This window comes from Molothrus ater, chromosome Z (assembly GCF_012460135.2).
Source record: "Molothrus ater isolate BHLD 08-10-18 breed brown headed cowbird chromosome Z, BPBGC_Mater_1.1, whole genome shotgun sequence".
NCBI lineage: Eukaryota > Metazoa > Chordata > Aves > Passeriformes > Icteridae > Molothrus > Molothrus ater.
In genome coordinates, this window is record NC_050511.2 from 66,129,654 (window position 1) to 66,147,357 (window position 17,704).

Here is a 17,704-nt window from a genome sequence, read left to right on the forward strand (position 1 = left end):
ATGAGTGTTGAATCCTTGAAATTTGATGGGCTTTGAAGCTGAAGAAACATCCATTAAATGGAACAGTAGCATTTGAGGTGTGCAAAGATTTCTTCTGAATAATGACTGATACTGCTTCACATTTATAAAATCAGTTCTTCAGAGCTTTATTCACACTCTGTTGCATTTGTGCTTATCTTGGCTCATGGTTCTGTTCTTACTGGACTGGCTTTGACTGCATCCTGCAAGTACCAGCCTAAGCAAATATGAGCAAGCACAGTAACATAAAGAGAAATTTAGAAGTGCTGTAAAATAGTTATCTTTGACATAGCTTGAATTTATTGTTTTAAATGCCCAGACAGAATTTTGGAAATCGATTAGAATTTTTTTTTTAATTGACTGGACTTTTTTTTTTTCATGGCAAAATTAAGGTTTTTTAAACATGTCTTTCACCTTGGATAAGCCCTTTTCTGGTGGAATTTCAACCATGTGCCAGCAGAAGGTAGAAAGGGAGAAGCTGACGTACAAATCTGAAGTTATGGTAGGAACCTTCCTGCATGATCAAATTCTTGGTTAAAGCTTTTGTAGAGCCTGTTCTTCGATGACTGTGGGAGAAATGCAGATCTTAGAATAATTCTTCCTTTTTTTCATTGCTGTGGCAGGAGTTACTGTAAATTAGAAGAAGGGAGTGTGGGGAAACACAACTGTGAAACATGCTGCCACAAGGTGGAGGTCTTGTTTTGCTTGTTCTTTTTTAATACTGGTACAGCAACACTTCCTGCACTTCCCTGCAACTTCCATAACTTGATCATCGTTGGTTCTGGCATTAGATACAAACTGCATCCTCCTGCAGCTGAAAACTCTTTAGCAATTTACTGCTTGCAGCTGGATGAACATTTTACCAGAAATGTTTCTGCTCAAATACACTCACTCCTGTAAGAAACAGATGAGGAATTTAGGAAACAAGTGGTTTGACCTGTGCAGCAAACCTGTGAACTGCGTTATTTTTTTTTCAGCGTTCATTATAAAAACCCCAGTGTAGTCAAAACTGGTGCAAATTAGTTTATGGTGCTGTTGACAGCAGTTTTGTGCTAAAAATTGGTTTTTGCTTTGTATTTCCTTGTTCATGATTTTCCATCACATTGGTCCAAGCAGAAGCAAAATATGGACAGAGAAATTAATCAGTAAATTCTGCTCAACAGATGCTAATTATTAATTTCCTTCTATAAATTATGCAATTTTAAATGCTAGTCTTAGTTTAATTTTTTCACATGAAAATTTATCTTATCAGTGTATCATTTTGATACTAATTTAGGGGTTTCTGGATTGAAAGGGATGTTTTTTATCTGTGAAACACTGCATTTCATATTCATATTGCACTGTAAGCTGTATCTGTACTTCAAGTTGAATGCTGCTGCTTTTACAGAAATGGCCACGTTATAACTATGAAGGATTTTTCTCCAGTCAAAGAAATCAAGTAGTTGATGGAGAATAAAAGCTCTTAAAGCCTCTGTCCCGAGAGGACAAGTGATAATAGCCAGTGGTTTTTAGAAAGGGAGTGGAGGCTGAGTGTGATGGATGTGAATGCTTATTTAGCCTTTCCTGGACATCGAGGAAAGGCTGGGACACTTAATTATTTATAATACTCAACTAGCTCCATCACAGGATTATGGCAGAAGTTTGCTATTTTATCTCAGGTTTTGCTTGGTGTGCATTTATTGCTCAGAGCCTTTTGCTGATCTCCTGGTTTCTTTTTAGGAGGTTTGCATAAATACAGGATTCCTGTGTGATAAAAACACTGTGATTAGCCCCAAAGAAAAGCTGCATTTGGGGCATCAGTAAAGGAAGGCACATTACAGCTTAAGATGATTGACTGATAGAATTTTCCTACAATTAAAAATTCACTCTTGGATGTGAGTTTTCATAGCTGTTCTGCACTTTCAGAACAAAAAATATTATTTTCGGCAAGCAAGTCTTACTTTCTGCATAACAATAGAAGCTATGGAATTAAACTGTGACAATGATTTCCCCTGCAACTGCAGCATCTTGTTTTTGAGTTTGGTGTCTTTTGTTGTTGCTACTAAGGGCATTCTGTACACAGGATATCAACATTTGTTCTCTATTTTGACAAGTTTTTTTGGGAAAGTATTTGGTACACTTAGAATAAAGAAATTTCCTTTTGGTTTTGTAATAACCTCTCAACACCAAAGGGAGGACAAGTGCTTTGTAGCCTTGCCACAAGAGGGTGAGGAGAGGCTCTCAGCAGAAGATTAAATCCCTGAAAGCAGGTTAAGGGATGTCACCTGCTTTAAGATGTAACCCTTGATTTGAAAAAAAGCTGTCTCATTTGGAAATGTACATGAAACTTAAGTTTGAAATGTGGAATAACACAGTGGGTCAGTGAGGTGTCACCACCAGTGTTGGGACAAGCTCTGGTTATTATTTATCTTTTTTGATCTGGAGTGTTCCCTCAGTAAATTTGGAGATAAATTGGAGTTCTGGATAACACTGAATTGGATCTGCTGGAGGGCAGGAGGGCTCTGCAGAGGGCTCTGGCCAGGCTGGATCCCATGGGCTGAGGGACAGCCAGGGGAAGTGCTGGGTCCTGCCCTTGGCTCGCAACAACCCCATGGAGCTCCAGGCAGGGATATTAAACTGGACATTAGGAAAAGTTTCTTCACTTCAGTTTCTTCACTGAAGGTGTGGAATGGGCTGCCTGGGGAGGTGATGGGTATTATCATCCCTGTGAGTGTTTCAACAAAACCTGTGGAGGTGGAACCTGGGGACATGGTTTGTGGTCAACGAGGTGGTGCTGGACTCAATGCATCATCTTTTCCTAACCTTAAAAATTGTGTGATTCTATGAGCTTCCCTCGTAGTTTTAAAGATGCTTTTGAATTCCCAATAATTGGCAGTAAAGAGGCAGGGCTCAGTTCTGCTTACAAGGAAAATACTTCTTTAATTACCCAGTTCTGTGTTAAAGGAAGCGCCGTCTCACTAAAAGTAACAAGTAAAGATGTTTAATTATTAACAGGGGTTTTTTTGTTTGTTTCAAAGGGAGAGCTTCTTTAGCCCTCTTAGTGCCTGAGTCTGTCCCAGTATCTGTTCTCAAACCTCTTTCTGGTTGTACCCATTGCATCAAAGGCCAGTTGCATTTATTGGCTCCAGGTTCCTTTTTGCAGAGTTGTCACTCTGCCATGTGTGACTTTGTACTGGTGCAAAGCTGGTTTAAATAAATGAAATGTAAATGACATTTTGAGGTCTCAGTCTGGCAGAACTGTTCAATTGAGTAATGAAAAAGAAAACCCCAGACAACACCAAAAACTGAAGTATCTTTAATTGCTTCTGTTGTGACTTCCTTCTGGCTGAACAGAAAGCTGGGGTGTTTCTCAATCTTTATGTAATGTGATAGGCAAGTCCTGCAGAGGAAAGACTATATAAAAAAAGTAAAACTTCCTCATTTTGCATTACACTCATCACACTGAATCAGAACAGGCTGCTTTTTTCATTTGCAACTGAAAACACTGGCTCAAATACTGTTGAATACTGTTCCTTCCATGTACCTTCTTATCTGGAAAAGGAATGTAAATGACAAGATCAGCTGCATGACAACAAAGCATAAAGTTGTTGAGAGAGAAGTTGACATTTTTAAAAGATACAAAGGTGGTCACTCATCCTGTCATTAATTATGTTCTTTAATTAATTTTGTTTCTTAAGGAGAGCATAACAAAGGTGTCATTGTACTACCAGGAGGTTTGCAGGCTGCAGCTTCTGCTGTGGTTAATTTTGTCTTTCATTTCTATTCAGACAGAAATGGGTGTTGCTGCTGTTGTAGAAAATATTCTGTAATAATCTCTTTTTAATAATCTGCTGTAATAATCCAGTTTTTAATGGAAATTTGGGCTTGGTGTGCCATCTACAGCATCAACTCATGGAAGAAAAATCAGCTCCCATCTGGGAGATTCTTCTGTCTGTAAATCTTCAGAGCAGGAGTGGGATTAAGAAGTAGTATCTCTCACCTCCCAGTTCTTATGTTTTAGGAAAAACAAGGAAGAGTGCTTTTTCCCATGGGTTTAGTGCAATGTTAAGTGTCTGACTGGATTTTTCCTCACGAAAATCCATGGGACACTATTGTGACTTCATCAGACAGTTCTGCCGTGCTGCTGCATCAAGCACAGAAACTGGGTTAGTTTTTCCTCTCTGTCTGCATCTCTCTACCTGAAGAATATGCCTTCTTCAGGTCAGTAAAGATGTCTTTACACCAAGGAAAAAAAAAAAACAAAACCAAACAAAAAAACAAAACCAAAAAACAAATTAAAAAAGGTAAAATTGAAATAACACACATGAGCTGGGCCAAGCCACTGTGCCGATCCCTGTGCACAGACCTTGCAGCTTCACTTGAATAAATGTTTTCCTGAATGTTTTGCCACTTAATTCCCTATCACCCTGATTTTTGGTTTCATGAGGCAAAGCCAACAATAGCACTCACTAAGAATAACAATTCTTTCAAAGAATTCAAGAGCAGTAGTAAAGTTCTGAAGAAAGCTTACCAAAAGTGTGTGTTGTAGGCATTAAAACACTGACAGCATCCTGACCCAGCTAGATTTGCTTTATTTCTTTACCCCTGGCCAGCAGATATTTATTTTAAATCTGGAATTCTGCATAAATGAGTGTTCAGTCTTCATTCCAAACAATTATTTACCATTGGGAAGAGGTATAAAAAAAAAAAAGGACTACAGGTCTTGGCTATCACAGGGATTGTGATATCCTTATTTCCAGAGCCTTGTTTAGTTTTCTCAGGAAGAGAAGCAGTTATTCACAGCCAAACAGGAGCAACCCCAGCCTTGTCAGACAGATGAGTACAGATCTGCAGGTTCATGGCCTTCCTACACACCTTGGTTCATTGTGTAAGTGCCTTTCTGTTGGAATGAGGCTGTTATTGCTTTATATCCCCATGATTCTCCTATCCCCATGACTGACAGTCACAAAGAACATTCTTAAATAACATGCTCACAGCTAGACTGGTCCACAGACAGAATAAAGAAATTTAACAGATTTGGCTTTGTGTACTAAGGTTTTTCACCCCCACAGAGCACACACAAAGCATCAAATAACTTCTTGTCTGATGGTAAATACCCATAATACCTTGAACTTTATGAATAACAAATTATTAGCCTTTCTGCTATGTTTTCCTTTTGATTTTCAGTTCCTGCAGTTTTTGGAAAACAAAGCACATGGTGGTACTGCCATCCATGCACAGTTTTAAGAAATTCATTTGTTCAGAGGGGCTCTGTATCAATTTCTAATTCTAGCAGCTTTTGAAAATGAGATTTTGTGTAGTTATTTAAAATAAGTGTGTCTCTTCTGGGAGTGAAGGATTGCTGAATGAATTAGGCATAAAACAGAGGGGAAGCAGATAAAGTCACCCAGGAATAAGGTCTTGATTTTACACTCCAAATTCAATTGGTCACCATAGAAGACTGTATTATTAAATCTTTTTAAATTTTTTTTTTTGTCTCAGTGCTACCATGAGAGGTCAGGGTTTGCACACACTCTGCCAAATCCTACCTGTCAAGCTGGAGTTTCTGCTGCTTTAAAATAATGCTGTTCTTCATGCAAGATGAGTCCCTGCTTCCTAAAACTTATCTGATGATCTCATTCATTATGTATGCAGAGCTTTCCCTACACAAAAGTAAGCTGTAGAGTTAAATTCAGCATGGTATAAATGCAGGATATGTTGGCTAAGTTTGAATTCACACCAGCAGAATGTGCACTTCACTGAAGAATGTGGTGGTGCTTCTTCGTGGAAAAGCAGAATATCTTTTTTTTTCCTGAGTGCTATGCACTATAATACTTTTGACAGGAAGATTATTGCAATTTGTGTAATTTTTCTCTTGCACATGCTAGAGTCATAACTGAAGAATCTTCCTGTCAGACCTTCCCTGCCAAATAGGAAATGGGTAATACAATTTTCCAATCATTTTGCAGCATTTAAATAATGTGCCAATTTGTAGAGCTCATTGCACACAGATTTTAATAATCAAAACATTGGTATAATGGACCTGCAGATAAAATCAAATGAGGAAATGCCATTGCTGCGCTTTAGGAAGCAGAAATAAATATTGGTTACTGTCCAGCTGCCTAAAGAAACATTACTGTAGGAACAAGAAATCATAAAAACAAAGCACTTTTTAAACCTGTTTTGCATTGTTAATTACCATAGTTTAATACTTTAAACAATAAAAAAAGTTTGCATCTCTCGATGACGCAACAATTAACATATTTGCAGAATCCATAGGGTCCCTGCTCACTAAACACCTTTGGCAGCTCAGCAAATGCCACAGATGACTGCAGCATCCACGGCTGATGGATTGAATTCTGACTGTGATTTATCCCTCTGCACTCAGTCTGTAAATCCAAATTGCACATTCCTGGGTTCTGGGTGCCCGACCCCGATGTGTCTGAGGAAAAACAAACCTCCTTTAGTGCGCAGCTGCACCCCAAATCACACGATTGTCTCCTTGGAGCTCCTTTTGAGGGGCTGCAGGCCCAGCAGGGACTGCTGGGTGGAGGGGACGTTGGCAGATTTTGGGATGAGGAGCATCACCCGCTGATTGTTCCGACGCCACTCGTGGTACAGCCGGCAGTGGTACCTGAAGGACACCTGGGGACAGGAGGGACACGAGCTGCCTTCAGTCACTGACACCCTGCAAGGACCCAGCCGGGGCTCCAAATGCCTCCCAGTGGGGCAAAATGGGTGAGAGTTGGTGAAAAGAGAGACCCACCATGCCCCAAGCTACCAGAGCACAGGAGAAAAACAGCCTGTGAACTATTTTACCTCTCATTCCTCTTTTTTTCACAGCCTGAAAAATCAGACATCCCGCCTCTGCCTTTCCCAAGAGCTGTTGGCACACGTGGAATGAGAATTTGGGACATCCTCTCCTGCTTCAGGTTGCTAAATTGACAAAGAATGTAATTGTTTGCAGGCCGATGAACAGAGATGTGTTCTACCTTGTAATATTTTACTGCTGAATGCATCAAAGTGGGGCTTGCACAGAGGCAATGAGCTGACAATGTGTGTGTCTCAATTTAGATTGTCTCTGAAAATTATTTTTTGTTGTTGTTGTCATCAGGTAATTTCAACCTTTATGTGGAAATGTGACTGCTGTGGAGATGCAAGATAGCTTGGCCTCATGTTTTTAAAAAATAGATTACAACTTGTTTTAGTGGCAGCCAAGCATTGTGGGAGTTGTAGCTGTGTAAGAGAATGTGTATGTGCAGCTTACAAAAAACAAAAAACAAAACAAACAAACAAAACAAAAAACAAACAAACAAAAACCAAACCAAACCAAACAAACAAAAAAAAACCCCTAACAACAAACTGTAAATTTTGAGAGAAATGTGCCAAGTGATGATTGTTTTCTCCTTGAGCTGTGGGCAGGGGCTGACCCATGCACTGTATCCTTTCCATACTGCAAAAAAGAGCTAAAGAACTAAAGAAATGTACCTTTCAACAATGTCCTACAAGGGCTAAAAAATGCTTTTCTTTTTCTTTTTTTAATTAGACCTTTTCACAGCTGTCTGAGGGAAACCTATAAAGCTTTGGTTGACTAAGCAGTTTGGCAAAGGCAGCTCTTCAGACTGATCCCCCCACCTTCCTAACTCCTCTCCTCCCCCTGAAGGAAAGCATCCTGCATCCTCTGTTTCTGTGGAGCAGTGTGTATGAAGGAATATGAGAAATCTCTTCCTAAAAGGCACTGCAGGAGGAGCAGAAATCACTTGGAGTAGTGAGGAGGGTGAAAACACCCCAACACCTGCAAAGGGATGCCCTGTAAAATGCAGTGACAGGACAGTGAGCTGGAGTTCAGGTTAGGTTTTCAAGCAGCACAACATGAGGTTCTTTGAGTAATAGCTGCAGTGTTAAACTAGGTATGTATGTTATACAAGAGAAAGCAGAGTTTTAAAATTAAAATTTAAATTAAATTACTTTTTAAATTAAAATTTAAATTTAAATTCTTAGTTTATGTAAGAACCCCCTTTTGGTGCCTGGAGCTTTCTTCTTGGGAGGACTAGGTGCCTTTTTTGGTGTGCATGTGTGTGTGTGTGTGTGTGTGTGTGTGTGTGTGTGTGTGTGTTAAAAATACAGAGGAAAAAGCAACAGTGTTTTATGGATAACTTGTCTGGTTTAGAGGGAGGGATAAAACAGCTTCTGGGATGCTAAAAATAACATCCCTGCTGCTCACTGCTCACTGGGACAACTGTGGTGTGTAAATAATCTGTATGCCAGCTTTTGCCTCCGGAGAAAGAAGGCTGATTTACTGGAAGTAAAACAAAGTTTTAGTTCCCTTCATTTCCCCAGGACCTAGAGGAATATTGTGTCATCTTGTGTGTAATTTACCCTGCAGCTCTGAACCTATTCCCTGCACAGCCATAGCTATGTAACAGGATTCTCCCACTCCTGAAAGTGACAGGGCATGTGCTGCTGAAGAATTCGATGAAATTAACACTTCTGTGTGTGGGACCATTCCTTCCTGCGCACAAGGGGAGCCTGGAGCCCTCCCCGAGGCAAACCCAGGCTGGGGCTTTCCTACCTCACTGAAAGGAGGCTTATTTTGACTCCAAGCTTCAATCATTTGGTGATTCACCCCCCTAAAGGCCTTCCTGCCTTGCCCTTCTCAAGTGAACACAGTGCTCCCCTAGCCCATCCATCTCCTGTTGCCCCAAATAACAATTTAAAACGGAATTACAGCTGTCCACCACTGAGCGAGCATCAAAGATACTGAATTTTGATTAAATCAACCAAGGTATGCCTTTATATAAGGCTCAGTACCACTAGCATGTTCTCCGAGATCCAATAGCACATTTTCCTGTGTGCTTTAGAAGGGGTAAAATTTATAAAGTTAATATAAGGGATTTTTGCCTCTAACGCTGCAAATGCAACACCCAGGGATAGGGACCAAAGTTGGGATGCTGCAGTAGTCTTAATAAGCAAGATTGTGTCATGGCTAATTAAATCCACCTGAAAAAATGCCTTTTACCACTTCCAGCAATTTGGTGATGGTGAATTAACTGTGCTAGGTAAATTGTTCAGAATTTTGGTTTCCAAAACAGCCACACACAAAGCAAATTTGAACAATATTTGCTTGCATACCTGCCAGGCACATCTACACCCAGCACTGCAGGAAAAAACAAGTGTGGCCTCACTGCTGGAGTACATGGCCTGTCTCAGGAGAGTGCTGCTGCCTCACAGAAAAGCAGAAAACAGCAAAAAAAGATTAATTGCACGAGGCTGAGGCAAAGCTCTGAGCTTTCCCTCCTGCCTGCATTGCTCCGTGGGTGAGACAGGGTTCACAAATGTGCAAATGAGATTTCCCTTTCACAGGTTTCTTGGAGATACTCATGAGGAGGTGTGGGGGTTTTTGTGCTCCCCGCACACCCCCTTTTCCTCAGGGCTCAGCACAGGGGGGGTTTCTTGCTCCACCAATGCAGTTTTTCTAAAAGTGGCACCTCCTCAGCAGCTTACACGGGTCCAAATCTGCTGAAAGGAGTCTGGGATAGAGTATGGCCATAACCAGAGAGGGGGCAGAGCTGTGTGCTGGCCCTGTGGGATGTGGCCATGCCACAGTGTCCTAGGTTGACTATATGATGCTTTTATCCCCAGTTGTCTCATTCTGTTTCTGCTGAATAATAAGTTTTGCACCTTTAAGACTTGTTCCAAGAGTGAAGGGGGGAGAGAAGAAGCACGGAGTTTCTTTGCAGAAACTGCACTCACTCCTCCACATTCCTGCTCCTGGACTGTGATGTCTGCGGATAGACAGAAGGCAAGACAGAGCTCTCCTTTGCTTTTAGTTTGTTTTAGCTAGCTGAGACAAAGAAGTTCCCTAGACTGTGGGGAGGTTTTTCCTCTTTTCTTTGGACCTGTTTAGACCTTCTCCAGACTGAATAACAGAAGAGCACTGGCAGCTCACACCTGTGACCCACCGGGCTGGGCCTGGGTAGCAGCATTTCCAGCACCACAGGACTGATAAGAGACTGAGTGAGCTGAGCCACAGCCCACGGAGGAGACTTTGTGAGTTTGTCTCTCTTTTGGAGCAGCAAGAGGTTTCATTGTTTAATATTGTTTAGGTTTTATTGCTTAATAAACAGGTTTTTTCCACTTTTCTCCCAGGAGGTATTTTCTCCCAGATTGATTGGGCGCCGGGGCCGGTTGAATCTGCTTTCCTAGAGGAGCCCCTCTGGGGGTTCTCTCCCAAATTTGCCCTCAACCAGGACACACATACGGACAGGTTGGGCTTTTCCTGCCCCAGCAGCACAGCCTGGCACCATCTGAGTGCACTGCTGTGTGTGCTCCCCCACTGCACCCACCCCGCTCTTCCCGCTGCACAAAAAGGTGTGAAATGTCAAACCATTATTAACCTCGGCTTCTCAGTGAGCTGCTACACCATGGCTTGACAAACACCCATTTTGGCAGCTGTCCCCTGTGTTCCTCTCACTTCTGCTGCCTGTCAGTGCACTGGGGCCAGTAAATTATCTCAATTCAACAACTTGACAGAACAAGTCGCTCTCAGGATGGATTGGCATGAGAGTGACTCGTGCTGGGACACAGAATGCAATTTAACCTGCACTGGAAAAGCAGCTCTGTTTTCACAGACCTGGGCACGTGTGTGTTCTGATTTCCCCCACATCCAATACTTTTGAATTGTAAGTTGCATTAGAATAAAATCTGAATCCTCTGTGGCAGCCAAGTTGTTCACCTTTAATCTTTTTTTTTTGCATGTATGTGCTCTGTCTTCACCCTTTGCACATCACATTTGCTGAAACTCCCTCCTGTATTGTGGATTCTTTAAGGTTTTTTTGTTAAGGTTGGCATTAAATGTGTGAGATGGTATTTTTTGTTCAGACTCAGATGTTTATTAGTTTTTATCTATATTACAATCCCACAAACTGAGAGTTCTATAGTACTTCACTTTACCAAACTAAAAAAGGAGCTGTAGCTCTCTCTTTATAAGCCTTTTTAAGGATAAACTGTCTAATTAAGAAATGACGTTTATATTGTTTTTACTTTTAACTTAATAACTAACTACTTGTGGCCCACAATGTGGACTTTTTTATCTAATTACACAATACTACCTAAACTCATGAAGAAGAAGGTGAAGGAGAAGGACAAGTCTTCACCCTAAAATCTCTATCTGGTTCAATATATATTACTATATTCTCAAACTTTAAGTTTTCTGCTGTGAGACATTACACACTTTTATTCATATTACACACTCATAATCCCAGTTCTATCATTCCATTTTGGAAGCTTCTCCATGGCTTCAAGTGAAATGCAGTGTTCTCTTGGGGGTCAGTGCCTGTCAGCACAGAAAGTCCAAAATTCTCAGCATCCAGGGTCCCAACACTGCAGCATCTGCCTTGAACTCCCCCATGCTGCTTCCCTGCCTCCCTCCTGCTGTTTGGCATTTGGGAATCCTTACCCGAAGCAAACTGTCTTTCTGGTGTCCCAGGGAGCTTGAATGGTGTGGAAAAAAAGAGGTTTCTTGCAGGTGCAGTCTGCCCTCACCAGCACAGGAGGCAAAATAGAAGCAAAGCTCCGTGCCATCACCTAGAGCGCTCTGTGCCATTCTTTTTCCCGTTTTTGCCCTTTCCCTTTCCCCCTGTGATTTAAACAAAACCCCTGACACTTACCAGGGTCCAAAAGAGGTAAATAGTGAAGAGTGCCACAGTGAGTGCAATGAGGCCAACAGCTTCCAGCCTACTGCTAAAGTGCAGGTGGTCCACGGCTCCTCGCAGGCACAGCCAGCCAGAGACGGTGGCCAGCGGGGTGATGAACAAGAAGCACACCATGTCCCCAAAGAGGGTCCTCTTTTCGTGCTGGGGGCCCGGGTTCCTCAGCCACTGCACAGGCACAACACAGCCAAGGCGGATGTCAGCCCAAGGAGGATTTTTTTTACCCCCAGCCCAAAGCACAAACCCACCCCTTAGAGGACTGAATGCGGACATGGCTTTCGGCGTCCCCCCGGGATGCCTCTCATGGATCTGTGGGTTTTTAATGTATAGCTCTATAGTACTTTTCTATAGCTCCTCCAGAACTTTACTAATATTTACACTAAAAATTTTGAAAGCAAACCTAATCGCATCAAATTTGATCCCTTGCCCTTCTGAAACACCCTTGGAACCCCAAGAATTAGAGTTCCTGCGTTCTCTGGAATTAGATTTTGATGTTAATTTTAAACGCACGGGAAGAAATCAGTCTAAAACTTTTTAACTTTTTAAAACTTTCTCCCTATCACCCCATGTAAAAGAATCAAACCTTTTGGTACAATTACACTTCTGGCTGCCTTTCAAAATCCAGTAATGCAGCTGCCATCAGGGATGTTTTTAGTTTAAAAAGATCAAGCCTGAGCCTTTTAGTGGCTGGAGTTTTTAACTAAAAGATTCTTTTTAGGAAAGGTATGTATGTGGTTATTGTATTAATCATGATACCTTTCAATCTGCGCATAGATTAATTAATAAGGCAATTAAAGGAGTGGTTTTGGTTGAAAGGAAATGGAGAAATGTTGGAATGTTGGGGGATGATGGACAGATGATGGACTTTGGACCTGGTTAACATAAGAGATTTGTTAACATCATGCCTTGGCAAAAGTAAAGAGTACATTGAGGATTGCAAGAAGATTCAATCAGATGGGTTTACTGGAAAAAGAAAATTACACCCTCTCAGCAAGCAAGAGATGTTTAAAATGCATAAGTTTTTTATGTGATCTTTAACCCAATCATTATAGTGAAACATTATTAGCCTCCCTAAAATAGTATATAAGCATTTGTATCCCACAATAAATCAGGTTCTGATCACCAAATCAGTCTTCCCTGTTTCTATCCATCTCTGACACTTTTCCTGCCCTCTCTCACATTTCAGAATAAGAAGCCAACCCTTTCTAGCAGGTTCTTGGAATTCTGTTTAGTCTCACTCTCAAGAAGAGAACTTTTAACCAGGAAACCTTGTTTTTCACCAGAATTTGAGAGACATAACAAAATGTAGGGCAAACAATCCCCTGGACCAACTCCAAGGAACAGACCCCAGGGCAACAACATTGCATATACCTGCTAAATGTACAAATTAATTGAGCTTATTATAATTAATACTAATTAATTTTTTAAATTGTAGAAATCCTGTATCACTCACTTTCATACCTACACTCCGTGCACCTGAAAGCTTTCATTAAAGAACTGCTTTTTACCTTACCAGTCTTGATATTGTTTTCCTTTGTATTTTAGGCAACACTAGAGATCTGAATTTCTCCCCCTTGCCTCCTGCTGGTGTCCACCTTTATCTGTACCTACCATGTCATTCATTCAGCTGTGGTAAAGGCTGCCTCGAGAAATGTTTTATGTAGTGCAGCCCCTACTTTTTGCCCACTGGCTTCTTTGAAAAGCTCCCTTCTTAATATGTAAACGTGCAGAAAATATTTTAACATTTCCCATGCTATTTTAGGGGGCTTTTTTTAACATTCTGCTCATAACATTTGCAAAGCCGTTTTCGACTTGTTTTCAGATACCCCCACATTTAAGCAGAGTTCAATGCACACAAGGTTATTTTTATTAAGAGGGTATTAATCTTGAGAAACAGAGTGCCTGAAAGTCAGCTGATGAAGCAAAGGTTAGGGTTGAACAGCTATCAAGCCCACACGCCCACATTTCTACAAACAGGATTTGAGATAGCAGAGGTGAAAGAAGTTCCTACAACAGTACGTTGAGGTCTTTTAATTAAAAAGAAAATAAAGTAAACCAAGAGAAACCTCATCACATGAGTCAATATTTGAACAGGAAAACTACCCAGCCCTGTACTTTTTGCCAATGTGAGCCGTGGGGTTTGGGCAAACCTGTTCTGCAGCATCCTTTTTTGGGTTTTTGGGGTCAGTAGAACCAGATGAGGCTCATGCATCCCTAAACACATTGGTCCTCTTATTTCTGCAAGTGTGTTACACATTTACAGTAGAAGTCCTGACTCATGTACAACTCGGGAATTTACAATACAAAAAATACATTCATAATTTTTTTTTTTTTTTTTTTTTTTTTTTAGGATGTAGGCTTTTAACTTGCTTGAACACTTCTGAAATGCTAAGGAAGTGCAAAGCACTTTAAACCAGCTGTGTATTGCTGTGGGCAAGAAGTTGTAAGGGAAGATGCTCAAGAGGGAGGCTCAAAACTGGTTTTTTTCCTCTCCTTGATCAGGACAGATAGTAACCAGGTGTGGTTTACCCCAGGAAGCAGCTAAGGCCCAACACAGACGTTTCCTCACCTCTCCATCCCATCAGTATGAGGGGGAGAACAGCAAAAAGCTGCAAGCAGAGTTTTCTTCAGCAGAGCTTGTGCAAAATAAGTGGACACACATTTACATTTGAACACCTTTTTCTTTTACTGTAGCTTTAAAGGGAAAGCTAAAGAGCGAGTAAAAGTGTCACACTACTTTCCTTGGAGCTTTGTATCCATTTACTTAAAAAGAGCACCAAGGGTTTATGCACAACAGCTCCAGGTTATATCTGGCTGCTTCTGAAAAGACTGATTGCAGCCTTCCCCTTGTTTTCCATTTCCAGGAGTCCCTGCAATTTCCAGGAGTCCCTGAAACCACCAAGAAAACAAGAGGAACTGAAAGGACCTGATAGCAGAGATTGTGCTTTTAAAGGTTTTAAAGACTGCAAAAAAACCAAAAAAAGGTTTTGTGAAAAGCACTTGTTTGAAAGGCGACCTGGAAGAGAAATGCTGGGTATTTTTACACTTCTCCTTGACTTCAACAGTAATTGCAGGGGTTCACCACTTTCCCAGGACAGACTTCAAAATTTTGGCAGCCGTGCCACTCAGGTAGTGCAAAAAGTAGTTCCCAGTTCAGAGGAAGGAGGAAGAACATCAGGAATGCAGGGAGAGAGCACAAATGTCAAGGCATGTGCTGTTATCCCCGCCCTGTGACTGTCACTGCACACAGTGCAGTGCACATGAATTTAGACAGCATTTCTCACTGTGCCATCAAACCTGATTGAAAGTTTGAGCAGATTAAAAAGGTGTGGAGCTGCTTCACAGGCTGATGGCTGCCTGCTCCTGATGCCCTGTGGCACACGAACAAAGAGTCAAACCCAAGCAATTCAAATATTAGATGAGGCTGTGACAGGCAAGAGTAGTATTTAATAATAAATAAAGACATCACAATTCTACAGTCTAACCTCAAAAAGCCGGAAGGATTTCATTAGCTAGCTCTGAAGTATAAGTCAGAAGCAAAGATTAAGCGATTTCAGTGGTTGTACAGATTTCAGTCACAGCACTTATATTTCTCCTGAAGCAGTGCACACCTGCTTCTAAATCTGCTTCTGTTTCTAGGTTTCAGTCATTTGTTTTGGGAATGGAATGGGCACTGTCAAGTTACTTTATAGCTAAAAAGCCAAGTCAGCAGATCCTTTTGTGCAACTCATACCCACACAGGGATCCTAACAAAGCCCTGAGCTGATTAATTACTGTGGCAGTATGGTATGGACTACCCTGCTGGCCAAGAACGAGATGTAAGGCCAGATGAAGCTGTCAGATCTGCACTGTGACACCCTGAAATCTGTCCTATTAAAATGTGTCAGTGTGCCCAATTATTTCTGCAATAAATCCAGACTCTCAGAGTGATAATTTCCATTTAGGGGAGCAGGGGAAGGATTAAAAAAAAAAAAAAAAAAGGAGGTAGAAAAAGGGTCATGTTTGAAGTAAAATGCTGGCCTGCCTGGATTTTTGTGAAGTGAAATCTTAAAGTGATCAGTGTTCCCTGTTCCTGATCCACAGGTAACTGGAGCTGGAGTAACAAGACATGAAATGACTTCAGCTATGGCAGCAAAAATTATTTCAAGAGCTTTAAGCACAGCACCTGATGCAAAACCCAATCTTGGCCCGTGACTGAGACAAGCCAAGAAACCCTTTGATAATCCAGCACCTCAGAGAGATGGGAGTTAACACTTATCTCAACAAAGTCACTCTCTAAAGGCATCTTGGGGAAAGCCAGAAGGGAGAGCTGAAGGGTGCCATCAGTGAAGTTAAAGTGCTGCTTAAGGTGAGGGACAAGGTTGGCTTAAGAATAGATGGATAATTGTTGCCCCCAAATAAATTTAGCATAAGAATCAGAAAAAAAAAAATCCCCATCCTTTAGAGGATCCTACTCTGGAGCAGCCTCCCAAGAAGAGCAGCTTAGACTAAAAGCTGACAAAGTTCTGAGAAGGAGCTTGCTTGCATACTGAAAGAGATTTTTGATGTACTGCATTCGACTTGACAAAACACTGTGAACACACCTGGGGCTCTTCCACCCCACGCACAGAAAGATTTGCTGCAGTCACTTCACGAAGCAGGGCTGAAATTGGACCAGAACAGCTGGAGAGGCTCAGGCTCCCTGAATTTATCTACCCTAACCAAAATGAGCTGCCAGCAGAGCGCTGCTGTAAAACACCTCCACCATTCTGAGCTGCCTCACCACTGCCAAAGGCCAGGCCCTGGAAGTACTCATTTCTGCAGGTCTAACTTCAATTAGATGACTCACAAATGTAAAAGCAAAGTGTGTGCGCAGTGTTTTTCCTGATCAGGTCCTAAGGCTACCATCTGTTTCTGCTGGAGAGCCCCTTCTGGTTCAGTTCGTTTTCCTTGGAGAAGTGATTTCAAACATTTCTGGAGTCACACCACGAAGCTGGGCGTAGAGGAAGGAATTATCTCCCCTAAATGCATTGTCCTTTGAGCCAAAAATAGCTCGTTGCACATCAGAACTCATCAGTTCATTTTGTCGTTTTCACGCTGATGGCTCAGCAGTGAGTCCTGGTGGAAGCAGGCTGTACACAAGCTGAAGTGATGGAAATTACTGTGTTTTCTGGTTTCTGCCACCAATGGGAGCATTTTGCCTAGGGCTTTAAGCAGAGAAAGGCTGACATTCTCTCTTTCTTTCAAAGAATAGTTCTCTGGAATGAAGAACGTTTTTAAAGATCAGGAAGACCATTTATTGCTTCTCCTCCTCCCATTCATTGCCCATCCCCAAATACTGCATCTGAGCAATTTTTTTTTTCTGACACTATTTTTACTTGAAATATCCATTTTAACATTTTTCAGTGAAATGTTTTGAAAACTGGCTTAACTACATGTAACTAAAAAATAAAATATCCCAGACTAGAATGATATATATGCTTGTTTTCAGTGTCATGAAAGATTTTGGGTGACTTGAAACTTTCCTAGGTTAATATTTTGCCAAGGAAAACAAACATTTGACAGTTACTTTTTTGGCAGAAAAAAATATTTATGCTCCAGTTTTTTGGTCTCCCCCTTATATCAAACATTCTGTTACTAGCACAGTCATATTGTCTTTAGTAGGTGCCTTTAGAAAGGCCATGGTGACAGCTCACAGAGATGTTTCTTTGGTCCCAAAGAGTGTATTTGAGAGTTGGAATAAAAATTATTTGATCTCTGTAATGTTATTGTGCCAATATCATGGCCTCTTTGCAAATGAGTCTGCTCTTATTTAAGTTTGATCCCTATTTTGACTCAAAGTGCAGAAAATATTTTAAATGTGGATGTCTCAATGAGCCAAGGCTTCTTTTTGAAACAGCAAATAAATTTTGCATTATTCTGCGTGCTTCTGAAAGGGGAAGGATTACATTTTCCACTGTAAGGATGGTGTATGATAAAACTTTAATTTTTGTTTTGTTTTGTTTTCTAGAAAGGGT

At 41.2% G+C, this 17,704-nt stretch overlaps 1 protein-coding gene across 3 annotated transcripts in view; it reads right to left on the bottom strand.

Annotated features, from left to right (window-relative positions):
• Positions 1 to 3,298: 3,298 nt before the first annotated feature.
• The window catches only part of MARCHF3 (membrane associated ring-CH-type finger 3), a 62,757-nt gene continuing 48,351 nt past the window's right edge, over positions 3,299 to 17,704 (bottom strand). For all 3 annotated transcript variants that reach the window (XM_036403945.1, XM_054518004.1, XM_036403944.2), the window contains exons 5-6: positions 11,667 to 11,876; positions 3,299 to 6,642 (exon numbers count right to left, since the gene is read on the bottom strand). In XM_036403945.1, coding sequence (XP_036259838.1) covers positions 6,484 to 6,642; positions 11,667 to 11,876 — 369 coding nt within the window. In that variant the 3' untranslated portion in view covers positions 3,299 to 6,483. The remainder of the gene's footprint in view (positions 6,643 to 11,666; positions 11,877 to 17,704) is intronic.